General features: G+C 40.1%; 1 protein-coding gene across 3 annotated transcripts; it reads left to right on the top strand.

The window, feature by feature from the left end:
* Positions 1-4: 4 nt before the first annotated feature.
* Positions 5-18889, top strand: MANSC4 (MANSC domain containing 4). Of its 3 annotated transcripts, none has more exons than XM_044996237.1 (5): positions 5-250; positions 7789-7844; positions 10276-10941; positions 16337-16471; positions 16806-18889. In XM_044996237.1, the coding sequence occupies exons 3-5, from the start codon at positions 10713-10715 to the stop codon at positions 17483-17485; spliced, it is 1044 nt and encodes a 347-aa protein (XP_044852172.1). In that variant the 5' UTR covers positions 5-250; positions 7789-7844; positions 10276-10712; the 3' UTR covers positions 17486-18889. The 3 variants fall into 3 exon arrangements, with proteins under 3 accessions (XP_044852172.1, XP_044852191.1, XP_044852182.1); XM_044996256.1 differs by lacking the exon at positions 5-250 and adding an exon at positions 6912-7285; XM_044996247.1 differs by lacking the exon at positions 5-250 and having other exon boundaries at positions 7655-7844.
* The last annotated feature ends 6846 nt before the right edge of the window (positions 18890-25735 follow it).

Below are 25735 nucleotides of genomic sequence, written 5' to 3'. Positions count from 1 at the left end.
CAGGCCTAAAAAGGCAACATCGGAGCGCGCAGCCCGGGCCCGCCGCGCAGCCGGGTGGGAACCAGCGTCTCTAGGCAGCAGCTGCCGCAGCCTCCCGGCCGGGGAGGGATTTGAAACACTCTCCATTTTGGGCGCCTGGCTGGAGCGCCCCCACCCCCACCCCCAGCGCCGGCCTCTGCAGCACAGGCCGCAGGGGGCCAAGGTCAGCCCTGAGCTGCCTTCCCCTGGGCTGGCCGTGCCCGTCCCGGGTGTAAGTAACTCAGCAGCGCAGAGTGGGTCTGAGAGGCGTTTAAACCGGCCTTAAGAGCAATTTGAAACGAGGGAGTTTCTGGTCCAACACCCTCTGCTCTTTCTCGCTGTGAACAGGGGACCTGGCTGCTCTGAGGCTATATGGCTCCTATACAAACTGATTGACTGAGCTGGTGGAAGAGGAAGGGTGGGCTTGTAGTTAAGGCACCATACTGCCACTTGGGCCAGCTGGCTGGAATTCACAGCAGTGCCCCAGCCGTCCTCTTTCATCCCAGGGTGGAGAGCTGGAGCCCATTCACAAGAACCCGTTGTTAAATTTAGAAGCCAGTGTAGAACCGGTTGCTAAAGGGATGGCCCAGCTTCCCAAGGGGGCAATTTAAAGGGCCTGGGGCTCCAGGCCCTGCTGGGAGCCCCACTGCTGGAACCCTGGGGTAGGGCTGCAGGGCTCTGGGGGCTGTTTAAAAAGTCTGGGGCTCCTGCTGCTTCTACTGCCTTGGCCCTTTAAATAGCTGCCAGAGCCCTGCTGCTTCCCCAAGGCTCCAGCAACTATTTAAAAGACTGGGGTGGTAGAAGCAGGGGAGCCATGGGCCCTTTAAATAGCCCCCAGAGCCGGGAGGGGGGCGGATCCAGGGTTATTTAAAGGGCTGGGGCTCCAGCTGCCTCTGCTGTCCTGGTCCTTTAAATAGCTGCCAGAGACCTGCTGCTGCTTCTTCCCCAGTAGAAACAGGGGAGCCTGGTCCTTTAAATAGCCCTGGAGCCCCCCACTACTCCACTTTGTCCCTTCCAAAAACTTTCCTAATCCAAAGTATTGCAATAGAATTAAAGGCATGCCCCTATTTTTCCTCCCCAAATGTCTCATTAGTCAGTCAGTCAGTACCCATTATGCCTCTGGCATTTAAGGCAGTGACAAGCTCCTCCACTCCTGCCTGTTTCTTTCAATGGTTTCTTAGCTGTTCCCCAGGTTTTTCAGCTTGGCCTCCACAGTTCTTCATGTTGTTTTCAGATGACTTTGTTTTTGCTTGTCTCATCTTATTGCTATTCTGGTGATGGAATCAGTTTCCATCTGAAGCAGGTGGCCAATCCATCTCCAGCACCTCCTGGTAATGATGGTGCTCATATCTTCTTGGCTGCACAGTGTGAATAGGTCTTGGTTTGATATTGTTCTGGGCGAAAAGTTACAGAGAATTTTTCTGAGGCAGGTAGTATGGAATGAATACAATTTAGACATGTCATATTTTGTCATTCCCTGGCATTCTGCACTATAAAGTAGTGTTGGAAGTACGCAGCTCTGCTAGATCCTGAGTTTGGTTTTGGTGTTGTATTTTGATGATTTCCAGACGGTATTTAAGCTCTTGAAGGTGTTCCTGGCTTTATTACGTCTGTTCTGGATATCCTGGTTTGTTCCACCATCCTGGCTGTTGGTGCTGCCCACGTATGGGAATGTCTCAGTAGTAGTATTTATGTATTGTCAGGTAATCTGCAAAGTGGCTCTTTGCTCCAGTCATATACCATGGTGGCTATGATATCACCAGCAAAGTGCACAGCGAGACTTACCAGAGACCAGGAACTGGTGATCTTTGACTTCAGGGGACCTGACAAAGTAAAACAACCCCAAAGTCTATTTAAAATCTCTTGAGCACTGAATGCCTCACAGTTCCCACCTACTCTTGCTAATTGAGTCATCAGTTAAAAAACAAACAAACAGGTCACATTCACTGCTGCAAGGAAGGATGGTTCTTGTTTGGTTTGTTATTGCCTTTAAAAAAAATCCACAGACAAACAATCCAATGTTGTAAATTACCCCAGGGTTTCAATAGAACATAGTAGCAGAGGTGCTTGTTTGTCTCCATCTTATATCATCAGTCATTGTCCTTGCTCAAAGCTACAAGTGAGTAGGAGCTAGCTGCAAGAATAGACTAAAATCACACATTTAGAATAAAAGTCACAAGATTTTGCTTGGAATAGAAAATACATTGTGAGCTCAGCAAAATTCTCTCCTCTTTCCCTCTTCTAATACTTCAACAGACTTAAAATTTAAATTTAAATTAAATTTAAATCAACAGACTTAAAATTTAAATTTAAATTAAATTTAAATCACCTATAGCAAATGCTCAAAATCTGAACATAAAGCTTAAACAAAAATATTCATAGTAGCATTTGCATTTTGATTTTCGTGTTCTGTTGCACCAGAAGGTACTTTACCAGGTGAAGTGGGAGGGAATCTGCAACATGTGCTTTCACTTTGATTTTGCTTACATGGGGGTTCTAAAATTGCTAACATTTCTCCCACCAACTTTCCTTTCCTTTCCTTTCCTTTCCCATGCATGCTCTGTTTACATAGGGAAAATTTCTGTGTACTTAACAGGTTTACAAGAGTCAGTTTTCAAAGCCATATTGGGTAAATCAATTGTGTCAGTTCTGCTGGTGAAGGAAAACTCCCCCCTCCCCCGCCCCAGGCTCTCTCAAGTAATTGAATAGTCCCATACACAATGGCAACCAAACATTAGCCTAAACCATTTCAGAACATGGCAAATTACAATGTGGAGGGCCTTGCAACAGTGCTAGCTAATTACTAACCCTCCAAAACACCTCTTGAAGTCAATGGGAGCTGCAGGTGCTCAGCACTTCAGAGAAATCATGCCCCAAGGAAATAGGAGTTCATTGGCGTGCTGGTTCTTGGGGTACCCAGTACTAAGAGTCACCTTGCTACCTACTGCCCCCAGCATGAAATTCCCTGGTTTAGTATTGTGCAAGGCTAAACAATTAAGCCTTGCACTGCATCACCAGCTAAAAAGGGTAGAGTGACAACTGCCCCCTGCCCAAATGGGCCATCACAGAGAGACATGATCCTCTGGTGACTAATTTTTACCCTATGCCCTTAAAGTATGCTTTGAATATAAATACATTTTTCCTTAAATATTATACCTCTCACAATGATTATGAATCTTGACAAGTTTCAGGCTTTCTGTAGTTACTTACACGTTACTATTTATGGCTAAATACCCTGTATGACATGTGCTTGGTGTAGTGAGTTTGTCAGGTCTGAGGTAAGAATTGTTTGCAAAGAACAGGGGACCCTTTCCCAAGGGGTATCTGCATCACAACTGTATTTTAATAGTAGTATGCAGCTGTTTGACAGCTGCTGCCTTGGCCAACATGCCGAGGACTGAATCAGGGACCTCTAGAGCTAAAAACATCAGTCTCTACAGCTTAAGCTAAAGAGACAGACTATATAGCTGAGAACAGTAACATATTGACAACCTCTGTGGACTGGGTACAGAGGGGGACATGTAACACATACTGTGATGAGTGGATTACATACTTCATCTGGGAACCCAAAGGCCGAGGAAGTTTGTCCCAAGCATCTGAGGCCCATGCTGCTTTGAATCCCAGACAAGCCCTCACTCAGGGGCCAGGTCAGCTATCACCTTGGCTAACAGCAGGCCCTGAACCAGGGCTCTCCGGCGCTGAAAACATAAGCCTCTACAGCGTGAGTTGAAGAGTCAGTCTCTGTAGCTGGGGGCTGTAACAAACTCACACCTCCTCTTTGGAATGAGCACAGAGGGGGACACACCACACCCACTGATGAGCGGGTTACAAGTGGCAGCTTGAGGACTCACGTGAGATCAAGGCTCTACTGTGCTAGATGCTGGACAAGCACATAGTAAGAGATGGTCTAAAGGGTTTAACATCTAAACAGACATGACATACAAAGGGTGTGAAGGAAAAGTATAATTATTCCCATTTTTCAGATGAGGAGCTGAGGCACAAAAGAGACTAAGCAATTTACCCAAGATCATGCATTGAATCTGTGGGAGGAAAATGAACCCAGATCTCCTGGGTAGCAATCCAGCGCCCTAACCACAAGGGAAAATTGACATTTTTTAAATTTATTTAAATAAACCTTGGATCTTGGCAATCTGAACACAACAGCACTGTGCTACTATGTGTGAACCAGAAAGTGAATTACTATAAACAGAACGTAAATCTTGCCAGTCTAATATCACTGCCTAAGGTAAAGGCAATGTAACAAATAAACAAGCAACACACACGGGTAAAAGTAAATTAGATTTTAAAAGTTCTTTTGATGTTAATAATCTAAGATGTGAGCAGAACTAGGTGAGAGAGAATTTTAAATACATACAATTTTCATAGTGTCTCCACCATAAAAAGTTAGAGCTACATTCTTCCCTAGTATAATTCTACTGCCAGTAATTCCTAGGGAGGAATTAGACCCAGTGATTTAAAGTCTGTTGGAAATGATGAGTCAAATGCTGCCCCTGCTTAGCATTTTGCTTGTCATATGATACAAAACAGGTATTTCTGGAACACAGGATGCACACTTCAGTATTTCAGCCTTAAAAAGATCAGAATTGCACAAGGCCATGTCTTTTCTGAGAGAAGCTGAGTGGAGCAGATTTTATTTCAACTACAGGCTTTATGGTTCTTGAAGGATGGGCTGCTAAACAAGGATAATCCCCTCCTCAAATTCCCAGCCAAACAAAGCGCTTCTTACAGAGTTCTCTAAACATTATGTTATTCAAAAAACACATTTTTAAGCAGTCAGTTACATTTCATTCCCATTATTTTCAGCTTATTTTATCTGCCTTTTGATAGGCCATTTAATATGTTCTTTGACCTGCAATGAAATTTGTTGTCTAGCACACGCTTGAAAAGAATGCGACAGGGAAGACAAACACATTGACTTTCTTATTTGTTACCAAGCACTTGACCCTGTCTTTGCTTCATTCTTTATTTGTACTTATTAGTGTTCTCAGGTGGCTGTTTCTGAAGGCAAAACCATGCCAACTGTTCTTGTCTTGGTAGGTATTCTCCATGGATCATGAGAACGTTCAGTCACTGGAGAGTAGAAAGGAAGCATGTGTGCTTGAATCACGGCCTCTCAATCTGTTGTATATACTATGCAAAAGACTCCAGTTTGTGACAGATTCAGGTGAAAAGTGTTTCCTAACAAATCCTGAATTGGGATCAGGTAGGTAGAGTACTGTCTCTGTCTGCTCCTGCATAGGGAATCACAGGTTAGTAGGCACTTTGGTTTAGTGGCAGTCACAGATACATCCCAGGCTGGGCAGGAGTTCTCTTGCTTGGTCTATATGTCTGTCTAGACTAGGATAAATGGTGTGGTTTAAAAACAGGATGGTTAATGCATTTTAAAGTCTTAGTGCAGACAGGGCAAGTTGTGTTTCAGCACATGATAACTGGAGAAGGGGGACATTCAGTAAACCATCTGTACTGTGTGCAACTTTCTGAGGAATGTGGTTGCAGGTTTTGTGATGAAAGTTCTAGGTTCTGCTACAAACTCCAGTGCATTAATTAGTAGATTTGCTAAAGTTTGTGCCCCCATACAGTGAATTTAGGCTCAGTTTAAAGTGAATCTAGACAGATTTACGATTTCACATGTGAAGCTGGCTATGCGTCGTTTTAACACAAAACCAGTTAAGACTCGATGGGCTTTGACTTCAAGGTTTGTCAGGGTTCATTTGACTCTCAAACTCAGAGAGACTCTCAGGGTGTGCAAACCTCCCCTCCTCCCTCCCACAGTTGGAACAATGCTGAAGGAAAGGTTCACAGGAAACCCCATAAACAGAAACTTCAGCATTTCACCTAATTCTACTATTTAGCTGAGATGTGTCTGAACAAAAACCCTGGAGTCCAGGGGCGGCTCCAGGCACCAGCGCGCCAAGCCCACGCCTGGGGCGGCAAGCCACGGGGAGCGGCCTGACGGTCGCCGTGAGGGTGGCAGTCAAGCTGCCTTCAGTGGCATGTCTGTGGGAGGTCCGCCAGTCCCACGGCTTTGGCGGTGGGGACGCCGAAGGTGCAGGACCAGTGGACCTCCCGCAGGCATGCCGCCGAATCCGCATTACCAGTGGACCTCCCGCAGGCATGCCGCCGAATCCGCATTACCAGCGGACCTCCCACAGGCATGCCGCCGAAAGTCACCTGCCTACCTGCCATGTTTGTGGTGGCAAAATACATAGAAGTAGCCGTGTTAGTCTGGATCTGTAAAAGCAGCAAAGAGTCCTGTGGCACCTTATAGACTAACAGATGTATTGGAGCTTGAGCTTTCGTCTGTTAGTCTATAAGGTGCCACAGGACTCTTTGCTGCTAGAGTCTGATCACCCCAAAACTTGAGGAAGTTTGAATCCAGTTCCAAGATTTGTGACTGAATAGTCTCTGTATGCTGGGCCGAACCCAAACCTGTGTGTACTAACACCTTCACAGAAAGCTAGGTTAAAACATTTTCAGCTGAAGAGTTTTCCATCGATAGATGGAGTTTAATCAAAATCAAAATGTTTCACAGGAATGTGTCGATTTCAATTACATTTTTAATGGGAAAAAAGTCTAAATGGTTCATTAGATAAGGTAAAATGTTTTGTTTCAACCTTCTGGTTTTGATTCATTAAGTTTTGACTTTTATAATACATTAAATATAGAACAATGCATTTCAACATTATTGAAAAAATACATTTCACACATTGTCAATTAAATTTTATTTATACAATTAAAAATTATTGAAAAAAACGATTCAGCTGTCCTGAATTTAAATTATTTTGGAACTTTTGTTTCACTGGAAGCTTTGAAATGTTAGCTTTTTATTCCAATTCAGAACAACAACAAAACAAACAAAAACTCAAACCCACTAAAAATCAGCAAAGGTAGATTTTGCTGTGAAATTGAAATTCCAGTTTTTGACCAGCTCTTCCTCCAAACTTTGAGGAAGTTTAGTTCTGAGCTTTACAACTTGGGCTCCTCCCTACTATTTAAGGACATAGTTAACTCACTTCAACGCTAATATATATTTCAGTTCCATAAACTTACAGAAGACCTAGCAACAAATTAAGTGTCAATGTCACTGTTGCACTAAGGAAAAGCAAAGACAAACACATTCCAGAACAATGAGATATGCAAAAACTTTTAACACAGATCCTGCAAGCAGACCACTGGGCCATTGTCTTCCCCAGGGCTCCAGATGGCTATAAGGGTCTATCCGCACAGACCTGATTGTAGGATTGAGGTAATTACTTTTTTATTCTCATCTGCAAATGCATTCTTATTTCACACATTTCAATCCCCTCTCCAATACTTACGTACAATTGATGCCAGAACACCACACTTTAGATTCAAACAAACAGCTACATCAGCATGTTGAACTCTTATAGTAGCAAAGAAGTTTATTTTCCTTTTTTGCTTGGGTTTGGCATAAAAAGAGTTAATGCATGAGAGCCATCTTCTCTAGGAAGCTCTTGGGTTGTGCCATTATCCCTGCATGCAGGTAGAAAATTCAGGTAGCGATTTCCATTTATAACAGGTATTGCTACAAAGAACATTCTCCCCCTTTGTTGTTGCTATGTTTACAAATCTCTCTGCATAGCAGGATTATAGAGGACCATAATCTCAAAGAAAATAAACAATTGCCAATTTGTTTCCTAAGAGTAAATCTTAGAAGAAAGATCTATGAAATACTGTTGAAGACAGGAGGATCGGATCTGACACTGACCAGGCTCTCTCTGCTCACAGAAAACAGCCCTACATCCCTCCCCCTAGAGCACATGGAACAACCAGACTTTCTGCAGGTAAGACACTGATATCTGCTTCTTGTGAGATTTTGGGGATATCCATATTCATTTATCATTTAAAAATCTATTCATGCATTTCCCCATAGCAGAGTCATTATTAAATGATGCAAAAAGTGGTAACAAAACTGCAATTTAATAGGCAAGTAAAGTGTTTGATTTGTTGGGAATTGTCCAGAGTAGCTTTAGATACTTTGGATGGTAAAATCCATTTACATTTCTTTAAAGAAAAAAAAAAGGTGAGGATTCCTTGCGGCTATTCTTGCTTTATTTATCCAGATTGGGGGAGGAGAGTGGAATTAAAATTAATGCAAAGGAAAATGGATGCTATTACAGTAGCCTGAAAGGAGCATACTACAGAAATGCAGAAAAAGTATACAAAAGTAATGAGATGAAAAGACTGGCAACACCCATACTTTAGCAGGCTGAAAAGGTATTGAAAGTGCACATTGAAATTGAATATTTATATGCAGAAAGCTACTTGTTGTTACACACGTGGGGCGCAATGCGGCAAACACTTATTATTCTCATGAGTAGTCTGCTTTGGAACTGTGCTCTGTATAGCATTTAGTTACAGGCTGAACAAAAGTGATAGTACTTTAGCATTTGTCACCTTATTGAAAATGCGATGCATGAAAATTAGTCATTGCCAGGTCTGAGTGACACTTCAACCTCCAGACATGTTTCGACCCCAACCTTGAACCCTGTGATGTACAGAGCCACAGTGAAGCCAAAGAGGCTCTGATTGGTTACTGGACTCCGTCCACACAGAAGGAGTTATAGGATTGGGGCCTTAGCTACTAATTCCTTTTATGAAAAGTGTAAAAAATGGTTGATTGTACATCAACTGCTGTGCAGCGCAGCAAATGTATAAGAGAAGAAAGTACAGCAGAGTTGAAGTAGTAGAACAAGGGTTTCTGCAAGTCTATTTACTGTTACTATAACTGTGATGGGCCTAATTCTGACTCCCTTCCTGATGTGGAGAAGTACCTTATTCTACAAATAACCCTATTTATTTCAGTTGAGAATAAGGTTCTATTCATTGTAATGAGGGAAGAATATGAATAATTTGTTTTGAACCCAGTTCATCCCACTTGCTGCATTCTTCCTCAAATGGTTCATTTCCCTTCATGGAGAAAACAGCAGTGGGGAAAAAAATAGGACTCAATAATTGTACATGCCAGTCCTATAAAACAAAACAGGCTCAAAATTCACAATAAAATGCTGGAGGGAATGCCATGGTAGCGGGACATTCTCCACTTCTGGGATTGTCCAAAATCAAGAGACTTCTGGCTAAAACTGGAAAATTGTTGCAAGTGTTATTTCAGAGTATATACTCCCAATAATGAGTGTTACATGGGGTTAGGTAAATGATTAGGTTAGAATGTACAAAAAATTGAGCACACACAGATATCTGTTTGGAATCCTTGTGACTGTAGCTAATAAAGGTATTCAGTAATTATGGCTCCCGTCCTGCCATTGGATTCATGTGAGTAGACCTGTGCTAAGCCCCGTTAACTTTAAAGGAGCTCTGTACAGACATAAGAGTGCACCTGCACTGACCTACTTGCAAGATCAAGGCCTGATGTTGCAAAGAATACCCAACATCAATATGTAGTTCACAAGAAAAATTCAATTATGTGCATATAACTTTGATGTTTTTAGGTGCAACCAGAGGAATTTTCTTGGTGCTATCTTTGCTGAAAAATTGCATCCTCTTATAATATACATATTAATAGAAAATTATTTCTTTTCTACTGATATCCTGCAAATCTGCACATACAGTCCACTGATTATAAACTAACTGGTGTACTGTAACATCTTTAAGCTTTTTAACAGGGCTGTCTCTGTCTCTCTCTCTCTCACACACACACATACACACACACAAAGGAGGAAATCATGGAGCAGAGCAGATGTTTAAAAAGCAGGGGTTAATGTTTGCAGGGCAGGTACATGAAGAACTGCACCGACTCCAGCTGCTCCCTGTTACAATGTGAGCATGTATAATGTCAGACTTTCTACAAGATCAAGCATAAGCAAAAAAATCCTTACAAACTGAATTCTTAGTCTTGTGGAACTTAGAGATGGAAAAGACCAATTAACTATTCAGTCCATCTGATGATACGTGCAGGATGCACTCTCCTCCAGTCATTGCCAATTGTTACTGGATCTAAACAAATAAAATAAAATGCTTTTTGAAGAAATGAAGGGGGTGAGAACTTCCCATATTTGGTTGCTATGCAGCAAAAGTAACTTAGATACGTAATCTGTAGCTAATAAGGAAAGGAAATATATGTGTGGCCACCAATTCATTCAAAAAGTATCAGGAGACTAAACCAATCCCTTTCTTCTATGCTAAGTGTAACAATGAACCTGAACCAGGTGGGAGACCTCTCTGCTCTCAAATGACTGAAATATTTGCTTTTTCCAGAGAGAGAACTGGAGTGATTCTGCTAGGATCACCATTATTCTGTATTTATTCACACATTAAAGCTGTCTGCAGTAGTTTGGTTTAACAGGACAAGCAAGGCTGACTCAGGATCACATGGTCCAACTTTCTGAATGATTAAAGGCAGAGTGTATCTGGGGTGCAGAAGAACAGAAATTCATGAAAGAGACATTAAGAATGTCAACAGTCTCCCAGGGACTCATCTTGAGAGAAAAGAAAAAAAACAACAAAAAAATCCTACAACATGTAAGTCAGAAAATGGCTTAGTCAAGCAGGATCATGGGAACAGCTTAAAAGAAACTAGTTCCTTTTCCTGGCAGTGTTGCCACTTCTCAAGAGATTCTCTCTCAAAATGTTGGCTAGTCCCCAGTGCTTCAGGCTGGAGAACAGGCGCTTACTAAGCCGATCACATTGAGGAGATGTTTCTGATGGTGGCAGTAGCAGAAGTGCTGTTTGTTCTGGGTTTGGTGTGGAAGTCAGATTCTCTTTGTTCACCCACTACTTTTTACAAAAACTGCTGGATCCGACGCTTCCCGGGTCTTCTGATTGATCTGGAGGAATCTCAGAAGAGGGGAGCCCAGGTGCTGAAGATTTACACAGAAGTCACAGCCGAGCAGTGCAGCCGGACCTGCTGCCTTCTGAAGAATGGTAAGTGTTTATTATCTGCTTCTGTGTATAGCCTATACAGTCTATATTAAAAATATGTATTACCACACATGAAGGAAGTTAATTTTAGGCTGTTTATACATCATTTAATCATTATTCCAAACAGTAAGAATGCAAAAATTTGGCTATATTTTCAGGATAGAAAGCAAGGACGCATCTAAACTATTTCCTTCCTATCTCCCACCTTTATCCTTATAGAAGTGAACTTGGCTACTTGAACTCTTTGGAAGAGCAAACTAGAATGCTGACATTCTTAGATAAGACTAAGAGTAGGATCTGTCTCTCCTGAACAATGGAGGAATGATATGTATTTATTTAAAGGTTAATGAAATGGAGGAACTCTAGATTTCCACTACAACACTAGTTTCTTGGGAACAACGTGCCAACAACACTACTGTTTAAGTAAAGGAGACCCACAACGTCCTTGGGAGTGATTCTGTCACCAGGAATCAGGCTGACAAGACCATTACTCCCTAAGTAGTACTACTGATTTCAATAGGACTACACTCCAAAGTAAAAGCAGCAAAGAATCCTGTGGCACCTTATAGACTAACAGACGTTTTGGAGCATGAGCTTTCGTGGGTGAATACCCACTTCGTCGGATGCAAAGTGGGTATTCACCCACGAAAGCTCATGCTCCAAAACGTCTGTTAGTCTATAAGGTGCCACAGGATTCTTTGCTGCTTTTACAGATCCAGACTAACACGGCTACCCCTCTGATACTCCAAAGTAAGTTACTACTAAACCTAAGTAGGGATGGCAGAATCAGGCCTTCATTTGAAGTAAGTTAACAAGACTGTAAACTCCTTGGGGCCGGGACCATCTTTTTTGTTCTGTGATTCTAGAACAATGGGGACCTGGTCCTGACATTTTACAAATTATGAAACAGACTCAGAGCTGTTATTTGACTTGCCAAAGATATATAAAAAGACAATATTAGAGGTGGAATTAGAACTCAGAAGCTTCTGATTCTTAGCCTCAAACCACATGATGACTGCACTGCTTCTCTGTACAATTGCAGAAAGCTAAAGATTCGGTTAGGGTTTCTGCATTTGGCATTAATAGGGCAAGATGCTTTGTTAGGATATTAGCCTTGAACAGGATCAAAGCAGATACTGGAAAAATTGCATAGCAATAGTAAAAGCAAAGCCTTCTAGTTTAACTTTTGAGGATATTTTGGATGACTTACTGGGGTAGGCACCTGTGAGGAAAATTAAGAGCCTGCATCATAAATTGGGAGGGTTTGGATATCAACAAGGGGCATTTTGGGAGGAGTTGATTTGCTTACAATACAATGACTAAATAGTTTGATATAAATGTAGGAAGATTTTATCCCAGATTAAAAAAACATTCTATATACTTTGCTTGCATTTTGTATGTCTTACCCAAGAAATTTCCACTAAAAGATATAAAATTTGAACTAGATTTCTGAGGAAGATTGGCAATGGCACATGGAACATTACAACACAGTCACAGGTTCAAATATGGTTCTGTTATGTTATAAACAAAAGTTTATCTATTGATGGCATTTCAATTAACTGTCTGAAATAAGATTAAAAAACACTCTAGTTCCCAGTAGACAGATCCACCACCAAAACGACCATTACGAACAACCATTACAATTGGCAATCTCATCAAACAGGCAAGGACTGAATGGAAATGGAGGTTCAAAAACAAAAATACCTTTGGTCCATTCAAAACAGAGTTTTATGGACATTGGCAAAAGTGGCACAGGGAAATGTACTCCCTCATTGCCATGCTGTATGAACTTGCTTTTGTTTCCAGGACTCTCAAAAACAGTAGGTTTAACAAGCATTAAAATTACAAGATGAAAAAATTAAAATAAATAGAACAAGCTAACTCTGAGGTAAGGAAAAACATTACTATAGCATGGTCTTGCAATATTTGTTGTTTCCCTACCAAAGAATCCTCATCCTTACCAAGAATTATGATTGGGGCAAATTAATTAGTAAGCCCATTCAAACCAGCTTCACTTACTTTAAGCATAAAACAAACAAACATATTAAAGGGTATCTAGACTCTAATATTCATTCTTTTCAAATGAACATAGACTTTTTGTGACCTTCAATGAAAGAATGTAGTGAAATTTGCACATGCTGAGTAATGCGTAAAAACAATGGTGCTTTTAAAAGAAAATTTTGAGATAAAAACAGATGTCTACATTGGGTCCTGAAAATCTTCGATACATAAGAAGTGTGAAAGTAAGATTTTGGGGACTAGGTCCTTGCTTTGAAATAAAATGTCCATTTAGCACTCCTATTTGCAGGTATTTTGTGTTCTTAAATAAGACATACTTTAACCAGGAAAACTGCAGAGTATTTGATGCATAATAGTGCTAAAAGAAACAAGACATGCTATCATCACAGGCCATATTAGTGCTCTTAATAATGTACACCTGCCTCTGAGGGTAAGGATACATATTGCTTCTGTAATTAGTGAAAACTGAGGAGTACAGTTGTATCTGAGGTAAAATTATCAACATGAACAAAAATATAAAGCTTCTAGTTTTCAAACAATGACTCTATACAAAAGTTTGTACTCCTAGATTATTAGAATTTGTAAAGTACTTTAGGATCCCTGAATGAAAGATACCGTGTAACTGCAAATATGTTTTCAAGCGTGCATTGGTTCCAGCTTCCCAAAATACCCCTGGCAATTCACTTTACCTCTATATACCTGATCTTTCAGTCTTGAACTTCTACTGAGCATAAACTGCCAAGCATATTGTACATTAACTCCTGTGATGTGGATTACTAATGTCCACTAGTGATCAAATATTGTATTAGCCATTATTCTACAACAAATATTTGAAAAGCCATTTTCATGATGTTTGCTTACTATTTATTAAAACTGAAAGAGAAAATGGAAATGCTTATTAGTGCTGAGAGCAGTTTTCTGTGTAGTCAGTTTTACAAATGGTCAGTGAATCTTGTTGTTTTACACATGGAGAAAACCGTTTTCTATACATGACCCAAAATGATGCCTAGAGCACTCAGGGAATGGATGAAAATATTTATAGAGTGACTGAAGATGGCTATGTAACACTGTGGTATTTATGCACCAGGTCTGGTATGTGTTTGAGTCTTATTTAAAGACTGGGACAAAACAGAGTCAGAATTTTCTATGAAGCCTGTAGGATTATCCTGTCCTTCACACAGAATGTTTTCTGTTATTTTCAGAATGACAGTGTTTATACTTCCTTGCACCTGTCTTTTATTAAAGAACAAATGTATGCTAACCACAAGCTTTCATCAGTCTGATAACTCATTGGAGGCTGATGACAGTTGACTAGAATTAGATATAGACTATGAAGAATGACCTCAGACAAGGAAAACTTGCTAATTATTTTCTGTTTTTGAGACCTGATCATACCTCCCTTTGACAGAATTTTCATTAGCATTTTAAAGATACTCATCTGTTTATTGATTTTTCTGTGTTGGTTCCAACTGGGCAAAGAAAGTTTTGGTTTAAAACCCAAAGTCTGGTCTATTTTTGCTGTACCATGTTGTTTGTAATTAATTACTTCATTCAGAAAGCTGGTGTTTTTAGGTTTATCATAGACAAATCAAGTACATATCCTGAAACTCAGAAATACTTATTTTTTAAAAAATATCACCTCTTTTACTGCACTAACTTTGCTTGTCTATATTGATGAGCCTATTTCCAAGTAGTATTTTGATTGTGTTATTCTGATGTAGTATGTAAGCTACTAAATGAAAAAAATTATAAAATAACCAGAGAAAAGATTAAAAGGCTGGTTTTGGTATATTTCAACAACAAATATCTTCCTCTTTTTCCACTGTTGATAACTGAAAATGCTTTGTGAGAGTGTAAATACATGGGGAGGAGAGGAGCTGTGATTTTTCCATGATTATCCATGGAAATGGTATTAACAAAATTATTCCAAAAGCTAGTTCCCTGTTGGACAAAGCACTGGGGTGATTGTTGATATAAACATCACAATAATGTAATACATGTATTACATGCTGTTTGTTTCTGAATTATTCTGTATGGATTCAGTATAATGTTAAAGATTTTTGTTCTTGCTGTAAAGGATATACCTGCACTGTAATTAAAATCAAATTCTTTTACATCAAAAACTACAGAATCATTCCAGAAATGTTTTTGTATCAAGTGCTCAGCTCTATTGCTGCACATGTTCCAAGCAGAGCTATGCTGACACATACCATAAGCATGTAATCTGGAAAGCACACTACAAAAACAAATGGTCCAATTCAAATTCAAAAATATGGTCAGCATTTTCTCATATGCTCTGCTAACAGCCAGAATTAGTAGGAAAAGAGACCCCTTTTAATTTTTAATTTCAGTCATAGCTTCTTTGCTATAGACTCTGGCCCCGTTCCTGGGCCCTGAATGCAAGTAGCCCTGTTTAGCTCAGTTTAGTTTAGTTTGTGGCAGGGGAAGAGGAGATGAGGTAAAGAAACTATGATGATGATAACAAAAGATAACAGTAATCTTACTGATGGTACCCAAAGAGTAAATCAATGCAGTGAAGGAGAATTAGCTTTGGACAAGATGTTTTGCTTTTGAACTATAAGATAGTCTCACAGGAAATCCTGCCAGTGTTCTGAACTGCACCTGACTAATTTAATGGAAAGTATTTTAGCATTAGTATTAGACAAGCACATGGGGCAAAATTTTCAGAAGTGCCTAAATGACTTAAAAGCCTAAGTTTCATTTTCAAAAGTGGCTTTGGTACTTAGAAGCCCAAGTCTCATTGCACTGTCAAAAAACCAAAAGATGATGGCTGGTTTAGGGCATTGTTAAGGGGGTAGGCCTCGTGCTTGAATGCAGTCCACCTCAGGAGTGACCAGAAGGAATTGCTATCTGACAGCTTTTTAATAACCTGTGTGAAATGAGTAGGTGGTCTCAGACCAGTTCCTAATGGACAGTCATCCATGTAACAACAGCTACCATCTCAAAGTCACCCCTGCTGGCAGCTTTAGAGGTCCAGAACCATCTCATCCGTAGAGGTGGACAGTCCAGAACAAGGTTGAGACCGCAATGGAAGGAGCTGTGTGGAGAAGCTTGTAATACCACTGGACTGTGGCATACCTATTGTTCTGTGAACCAAGAGAATGATCTGCAATGCAAATAACTTAGTTTTTTCTCTGCCCGCTTGCCCAGTTGTAAAATGAGAATTAAAAATTCTTATAGTACTTACCACACAGGGTGCTGTGAGGCTTAATGAAAGTTTGTAAAATGTTCTGGTTTAAAAGTGCTGTGTAACTGACCATTATTAGAACTCGTTTGATGTTAAGCAATAGAAATGAAAGGCAATGTGCCTGGGTCATCATGTCCACACAAACTCTGTTTTACTCTTTTCTCATTATAGTTTCCTGTAACCTGGCAGTTTTCTACTTTGAAACTATCCATGAGAATATGAATTGCCTGCACATTTATTGTCCAGCCTTGGAAAGCTGCATATTGAGGGCTAGAACCAATGTCCTTTTGTACAACATCACAACAGGTAACAATGTATTATGCACACACAGGCTAAAGCAGGCCAGAGTTGGGGTAATTGACTATCATGTCGGTTCAGTCATTATGTTAAGATGAGGGGTGGACATCACCTTATTTCATTTGAAGCACAGGTACACACGGTAAAAGTGTCTTGGGGGCTTTTTCTTTGTCTACAGCAGTTATAAACTAACTTGTAAATTGCATTTACTTACATGTATGTATATATTTTATTTCCTCCCTTTCATTCAACATTTGAAAGATGAACTGAAAATGCACCAGTGTTGCTATGCTTTACATTTTCAGATGTGTATTTAATGTCTTTTTTTCCCCTTCTTTAACAGGGATTGATCCGGATCTTCTTGTTTTTGAAAAATTGTCTTATAAGGATCCAAATACCCGTTCCTCTTTTAACAAATGGGAAAGGCAAAACAACTCCAGGACCGCTGATTCAGAAAAATGCCGACACAATAATGTCACACTGAGGTCTCTTCTACTCCAGTATCCACCTTCTACCACTAGCCAGGGCTTGGTAGCAAATGATAGCCATAGCCACAATGCAAGTGGCTTGATCCCAAATACCAAACCAACCACACGTTCATGGGCAAGGTCTCTACCCTTGGATGACCATTTTGCTAAGGAGACGGATTTGACTTCAGAAAGTACAGGTTTGACATCTAATACAGACAAAAAGGTGTCTGTATCCACTAAGATGTTATCTCATGTGCCCAGTCCTGCTCGCCTAAACATCAGTCAGCAGCACTTCAATGAAACCAAAGGATACAGTGGCAGGAACTACACTTCAGATAACGAGGGTCAAAGACCAGCTTGGGTGGCAGTGGACACAGGTGCCTGGTTTGTCCCTTTGGTGCTTTGCTCTTCTTTCATCTTCCTTTGCTGTTGTACTGTTCTTCTGGCAGCTGGGCGCTGCAGAAAGAGGAGAGGTCACTATAAGCCAGTGCAGAGAGGAGAGGGAGGGTCCAGGCAGTACATAAAATATACTCTTGTAAAGGAGAGTTTGTAATAGCAGATACTGAAAAAGTAATAAGGAGCTAAATAACCTTCATCACTCATGTTGGTGGAGAAAGAGGCAGCAGCCGTATTTAGTGAAATACCTCTCTCAGCTTATTTCTTGGGGGTTTCCCTTTGGAGATTTTGAACTATTTTTTGGCAGATGTCTCAGCAGCTTTTGATAACAGTGTCAACTAAACATCCTGTTATAATTCTCTTTTTACTACCCACTGATCCAAAGAGATATAGGGCCAAATTCTAGTCACAGCTACATGCTCACAACTTCCACTGAACTCAGAGGTATTTCTACATACCTTTGTTTATCATTTGATCAAGAGTAAAGCTAGAATCCTTTCCTAACCTCTCTGTAGAGACAATGGGCTTGATTCTCCGCTTCCTCTGTCTGTACTCTTTTCCCTGTCTTACTTTGTATAACGTAAAGCAAATGTAAAATGCAACCATATCAGAAAAGCAGCATTGTACACTTACTTTGCCTAAGTTTTTATGGAAACAAAAGGTGCAAGGTTATGGAGAAACAGACCTAGTTACTTTTAGATCATTAATATCCTGAACAACATCCATACGTTTAAAACAGTGGAAATTTAGAGTTTGAAAACACGCAGTTATCTGCTTAACCACCCAGGACAGGATTGTTCCTACTGTGTTTTTTTAAATTATTCTGGTGATGGGACTTCCCCAATCTTTTAGGTCTTATTATTAGGAAATATACTTTAATATTTAGCCTATATTTTCCTTTGCCTGTTGCAGCATTCTCAATTGCCAATTCTCTTCTAGGCATCTCTAGCACCATGCTCTCTGGCCCCCACTCCCATCCTAGATGCCAACCCTTCTTTCACCTCCTCCCAAGCCAATAGCCCTCCAAGTTGGTAATGCTCTCCTATATCCTACAAATGTCAAACACCCCAAAGTCCCTCCTTCCCCACAAGAAAATTGACTGAGTCTCTTGAATAGTAAAACACACATTTAACTCTTAATCGTCTCTGGGCTACTGTTTCCATTAAAAGGGCCTCTACTTCTGTTCTCAGAGTAAATCCCAGAGGTTGGATCTTTTGCCTTTCCTCTGGCAAAATGAGGATGAGATGTTTTAGCCAGACATTTGTCATTTTCCATGAAACACTGCCCTCTTGCACCACCTCATACACATGTTTCTTGTCCTTATCTGTGTGATCGGGGTCCCAGTGCGGGCCAGTTGTGATCACTCAAATAGGGTGAACTGCACAGAATGGGGCAGACAATCCCCCCAAAGCTGGTGGATATTCCAGTACTTAGGTTTACCAAGCCAGCATAAAACAGCTTCTTTATTACCTCACTGGTTACTCAGAAGTCCAAAAAACACAGTTCCCTTAAGCAGGGGTTCCAAAACTTGGTCCACAGCTTGTTTAGGGTAAGTCCCTGGCAGGCCATGAGATGCTTTGTTTACCTGAGCATCTGCAGATACGGCCGCTCGCAGCTCCCAGTGGCTGCGGTTCACCGTTCCCAGCCAATGGGAGCTGCGGGCAGACGTACCTGTGGACACTCAGGTAAACAAAGCATCTCATGGCCTGCCAGGGGCTTACCCTGAACAAGCCACGAACCAAGTTTGGGAACCCCTGCCTTAAAGTGATCCAGCCTCAGGCCTCCATCCAGATACCCAAATCAAATATATGATGAAATAAGATGTTCAGAAATAAAAGAAAAGGTTCTACCAATCCCAAAGGATTGGACACATTACCTCCCAGGTTAATGAATGTTTCAGATCTTACCCAAATGCACGCTACATCCAATTCTTATTAAATAAACTAAAATTTATTACAAAACAAAAGAGAGAGTAGGGTTAAAAGATCAATATACAGACCGAGTTCAGTTCATTGAGGTTCAGATTCATAGCAGAGATGGTGAGCTTTGTAGTTGCAAAGAGTTTTTTCAGATATAGGTTATAGTCCAATGTCCAAATATATTCAGGGCGTACCAGCATAACTGGGACCTTAGTCTTACGACTCAAACTTCCCCCGATCAAGCTTAAGCAGAGCTAAAATGACAGAATCAGGACCCAAAGATCTTTTATACAATTTCATGTCCTCTTTGACAAGTTGGGAGTTCCTCTGGGAACAAAAGGTAATTAGGATGACTTGGAAGGAGGTCATCACTGGTACTTAGCTATACAAATTAACATAAGGCAATTTGCTTGTTCTTCCACCAGTCACAGATTATTTGCTATAATTTCAAAGAGAGATGAATACAGAGATATCCTGTGTTTACAATTCATTTAAATGCTAGGATGTTCTCTAAATTATCAGAACACACCATAGACAAGGACTGTTGATTACCTTGTGACACTACTCATACATATGTAAATACACAAAAACACAAACATTATCTCCTCACATGTCTTTTGAGGGTTATTTATTTTGCAGGATTGATTTATTTAACTCTTTCTAGCCATGCGTCATAATCTGCAAAGCCCTTCACAATTTAGCCCCACTCCCACCCTCCCTCCTCAAGCTATTACCCCCTGCTTCACTTTGCCAGTGAGGCCATCCTCAATTCTCTTCCCGCTTCTTTCACAAGTACCCTTGTGCTTTCTCCCAGGCTGCCTCCTTCAAGTCTTTCCCCTCCTTCAAGTCTATCCTCAAACTCACATGCTCTGTATGAATGCTGAGAAATACAATCTTATAATGGCTAGGCAGATGGCAAACTGTAATTACTGCTCATGATTGGCTAAGATTATTTGTGTTACTCCATGTCATCCACCCTGGCCCACTTGTTCCGCTCATCTACCCTGTTTATGTCACATCTTTTGGACTGTGAGCTGTTTGAAGAAGAGACAGTTACTATGTTTGGATAGCATATAGCACAATGGGGCTCTGAAATTGTAGGCCTTTAGAAACTTCCATGATACAAATTACAAATAAAAAGAACACTTCCTGTTCTGCACTATACTCTCTATTCCTGTGGTTTTCAACCTTTTTTCATTTGTGGATCCCTAAAACATTTCAAATGGAGGTGCGGACCCCTTTGGAATCTTAGACATAGTTTTCAGATCCCCCGGGGTCTGCTGACAACAGGTTTAAAACCACTGCTCTATTCATTGGAATGGCCCTTCAATTCCTAATGTATTTTTTAAACCAAGTTACTAGATCAGCAGGGTAGTAAGCTGCCACCTTACCTTACCCAAGAAGTTTGGTTAATGAACTTAGGCAAAGCAAATACATTTTCAACAGTAACCTGGATTGTTCATCTTTTAAACTGGTTGATGATTCAGAGTTCATCAATGTCTTTACTTTCTGTCAGAAGTAACTTGACCGGCTCTCTTGAACAAAGAGGTGTAAAAAGACACATTGGTTGAATTTGTGGTGTTGTATTAAAATCATTTTCTTAAAGTAAAGTTTCTGTTCACTATATTTGTGTAAAACTATCTTAAAATGGGTAAGATACACTGACTAAAGTTTAATGAGCTGATGAGGGTTCAATGCCAAGTGCCTATGTCATTACAGGAGAAAAGGTCAGCGTGAAAGACTTTAAAACTATATTTTAGCTGAATATGAATTACTACTAGAATTTAGGAAACTGGGCTATAACAAGCGTGTAAAGGCCTCTGGTTATGTATATAAGCCTATGTGCACATATACTACAAAACAGATTAACATTAGGATAAAGATATCTAGAAGTACTATTTTGGAGGGAGAAGAGATTAAATCAGATGAAATAATGCAACAGAAATTTCATCTTTTTTTTTTTATTCTGCTAACCCTAACCTATTTATATTTTTAGAATAAAGTTTTGAGGCTTGTTCTGGTTTTACTGATAAATTGGTAAAATCTCCAAAGGAGTTAAAATATCAACGTCCATGCCTACCTTAAACAAAATGACATCAATAATTGCACCCTCACTGCCCCTCCTCCAGCTACCTCTAAGATAAAAATGGAACAACAAATCCTGGTTCTGCACGATGTACTTTTGAATTAAAGATGAAGGCGCAGGTAATCAGTTTCATTTAACAAAAGATAGGTTTCTGGCAAGTTATGGTGATTCCTCTCTGATGGGCAACATTTAGATGCTCTGACTTCATATGCTATTACATTACACATAACAGCATAACTATAACTACATACATTAAATGAATGAACTGATCAGCCACATCCCCACAAATCAAACAGTTGTCGGTTGGGTTTTTTTTTTAACCACCAAAACCATTAACTAGGACTTTTCATCCTCTGAGCTCTTTACTAAACACATTAGTAAGCCAGATTCTGATGTCTGTTTATATAAAGAACAAACTTAAAAAAATAAGGGAAAAACTCCTAAATTTAATCACACAAAAGCAGCATTAAAAGCCCTCTTTTGTATGCAAGATGAAAAGGAAATATCAGTAACATGTTTAAAAAAAAAAAAAAGGAACACCATTGTTAGCTTTCTCTTTGGCCATCCATTACCACATGAATAAACATTTGATTCAGTGTAATAATACAGAAATGGTTTATCCTGACCATATGATTAGACAACAGCAAAATGCACCTTTTGCTGCCAAAAGGTGGCTCAGCAAGAACTGTACCTTAAAGAACATTGTACTTTTGTGGGATTAAGTTTTAAGGTAGCCTAAACCTAAACCCAGATAAATACTTCTGAGAGAACCAGATCTGCACCTTTGGGATGCCTTTCTTCAGGCTGAATGCAACCTTTCTTTCTTAAAGCTCTGTTTGTGTTCATAGTCTAGCCTCCATAGCCCTCAGCCAGAAAGTAGGTGTTGTGTTACTTGAGAAATTGGACGTTCCAAATAGCACAGATTTTATTTTCCAGGATTTTGAAGCACAGATTTATGAATATACATTCACCCTCAAATTAGTCCCTGTCCCTTTTCTTACAGGCATGGCAGCCATACCATCTCATGCTATGATCTCTCCACCTAAGAAAGAACTGGCTTGACCAGAAATAGGCAGGTCATGCAGTAGGTGACACTCTTCTCTCCAAGTCAGTTTTGCCCAGTGCTCCAGCATGGTGATTGGGGGCGGGGCAGAACTATATTGCAGAAGGTGGCGTCTTTTGAATGAGTGTTAGGAATCGTCCCTCTTTTTGCAGATATAGAACATTCGTTCTGCTATCTTGGCCCAATTGTACTTGGTAATGTCATCTTCTGCCTACCTTAAAATTCCACTATAGTTTCAATTGGCTAAAGTATTACTGATTTCTTAGGTTATAGTTTTGCTGAGGACTGTTAAACAGTTGTCATGTTTAACCACAGAAACAGATGCATTTTAGTGTTAACAATCCCTATATTCAGTTTGTAAAGTACTTTGCGAGCCTTTGCATGACCATAAGTCATTGTTTCTTCCCCAGGTTTTATAGAAAAAGGACTTCTCTAATTTCTATGCATTATGAGAGATTAGATTTATCTATGTAAAAATTTGCAATAAGAAGTAATTAACATAAGCTTTGCACAAATGCCACAATGTTGTAAACACGATATCCTAATTTACTTTGTTTGCATCGGAATGCTCCAGATATAATAGTTAACAATACTGAATAGAATGTATATTTATTTGCAGAGATAGGCTCCAGTTCAGCAGGGTACTTAACCACTTGGATAAATTTGAGCACGTGTAGCCTCTTAAAATTAGGCACATTCTTAAGAACCTTCCTGAATTGGGGCTGCCCTGAGTAATCCCTTCTCATAGTCAATGAAGTAAATAGTTAATGCAACAATTACTATTGCATGGTTAAGCATGCAAAAGACAGGAAGTGTCAAAGGTTAAATTTAACGTGGATACTTAAATCTGCCCATTCATCAGATGTATCATAATACAGTTTGAATTGCATCTCAAATACATCATACATTTTTATGTAAAACAGCCACATTTTAGCATACTGTAATGCTTTTGTTCTTGTATATTTACACTAATTTTTAATTGTCAGGATATATTTAATGACTTTTTAGATACTAAGTTCTCTTCTCAGTAAGGCAGGGGTTCTCATACAGAGATCCACAGAACACTTGCTGGTAGTTTCCAGAACTGGGAGGCCACATGGTGCTGACTTTCAGCTGCTTTACGGTACTCTCTTAATTGGAAATAGCCTATAAAAGCAGCTGCAATCAAGGAAGAGGAGCCAACATAGTTGCTTCCACTAGTAGCTCCTGCTACTTAGAAGAGCCGCCGTCAGTGACTGGAACCACTGTAACGTTGTTGTTGTGTGGAGTAACTCCACTAGTGGAATAAATAAAAATCAAACACATGGAAAAGTGATACTGAAAAAGTAAGAAGTTGCTGTAATTGGAACAGGGATGACGTACGAATAAGAATACAATGGCTACTCAAGAGCCTCTCTCTATTAAAATATGATTTACAGAATTGTGTAGTTAGTTGTATGAACCTTTGGCCTGAGACATGCATTTTAATATTGCTGCCACTGTACTATATATTTTAAAGGATGGTTAGTTTGTTTCCCCCGCTCCCCTTTGCAGACAGACATTTATATCTGGCCCCTGATCAGCTGTGTGATCTCAAAAACCTCTCTGTACAATAGTTTCCTCATTTTTAAACTGGTGATAGTGATCCTTAACCTCCTTGCAAAGTGATTTATTACATACAGTCAAAAAGCACTATATATGTTATGAATTAATGTATAGAAAGTAGGAAGAAAGTATTATTTTGGGATTGAAGATCCTGGCGTTTCCCTGGGATTCATATTTCAGTAGGGTCTTTTGTGCCTAAGTGGCAGACATAGAAGTTTGGTGTAGGGGAAAGGAATATATAGAATGTACGACCACTAAAAAAGGAAAACATTTTTGGCACTACTTTCATACTGGTCTGGAGGATTTGTTTAGTGGTTTTTAATTACACGGGGTGGGGGATTATCAAAATGAATGGCAGCCACATGAAGGAACAACAAGAGTTTCTCAGGTTCCTATTTGGAAACCTAGCTGAGGAAGTTGTGTCCTTAACGGCCAACTTTGTAACATCATGCTCAGAGATGTGGCAAGAGGGGGAGTGGGAGTCAGACAGCTATTCTAGATTAACTCAGGAGTTCATTGCTACTGTGACAACCATGAGGCTACCATCAGTGCTTTCTGGCTGTGTGTGTATAGCTGGCCACACTCTGGATCTCACATATGGAGATGTTACTCCCCTTGCTGAAGATCACATCATCACCTCATGTGGTCTTAAGTTATGATGCACTGATCCAGTCAGGGCATGAGACTTAATTTAATAGTCTGTGTGAGAAGAGTGGTGATACTGCATAGGCTACTGACGACTATGAGGAAATACCACAGTCAATGGTCTGCCATAATACAAAAATCTTTAGTCCATGACTCTTAATACAATAGCTCTGAACTGAGCTGTTCCTTAGCTTCACAAAAAAAGATCACAATGTGTTGCAATAAATGAAACAAGGAAATAGCTAGTACATTGATGCATAAAGTTCTTATCAGAGTCTGATTGCAACATCTAGACATTTTTTAAAGCAGCTCTGTGCGAGACACAGATAAGCTTAGCTTCCACCAAAGCTCTGGCTTGGCTAATCTGAGTTGCCTCTACTAGATACAGAGCTGAGTTTCTCTCACTGCAAGGAATTTTCAGTTTGTTTGTGAACACTGCATGGATCTGGAAGAAACCATCTGTCCTGTCCCACCGACACAATGTCTCGACGGGACAAATACAATGGGCTTTTTTCGCTCAAGTTTCAGCTGATGACAAGCTGAAGCGGAAGTGTTCGGAGTGCTTTGGACCATGACCTGCACACTAGCCCTATATTTCTGTTGGCTGGTAAAGGCCAGCACTGAGATAACAGGCCCATTGTTGGTGAAGATAGTCAATGCCTCTTTGTCTGCCTGCAGGATGCCAGGAGTACTTTTCATGCCTTATTAAAGTTCAGATATTACTTCTGCCACCACCCCACATACTAGATGCAAGTTAGAATATTAACATTTAAATCAACAAACAGTTACCAGGTGAATATAGCCGGACCGCTTGGTAATAGTGACCATAATATAATTAAATTTAATATCCCTGTGACGGGGAAAACACCACAGTGACCCCACATGGTAGCATTTCATTTCAGAAAAGGGGACAACACAAAAATGAGGTTAGTTAAACAAAAATTAAAAGGTACAGCACCAAAAGTAAAATCCCTGCAAGCTGCATGGAAACTTTTAAGAGACACCATAATAGAGGCTCAACTTAAATGTATACCCCAAATTAAAAAAACAAAGTAAGAGAACCAAAAAAGAGCTACCATATTCTTTTAACAAAGTAAAAGAAACAGTGAG

This window comes from Mauremys mutica, chromosome 1, assembly GCF_020497125.1.
Source record: "Mauremys mutica isolate MM-2020 ecotype Southern chromosome 1, ASM2049712v1, whole genome shotgun sequence".
Lineage (NCBI taxonomy): Eukaryota > Metazoa > Chordata > Testudines > Geoemydidae > Mauremys > Mauremys mutica.
The sequence above is the reverse complement of the archived record's forward strand: the minus strand, read 5'-3'. Positions and strand labels throughout refer to the sequence as shown.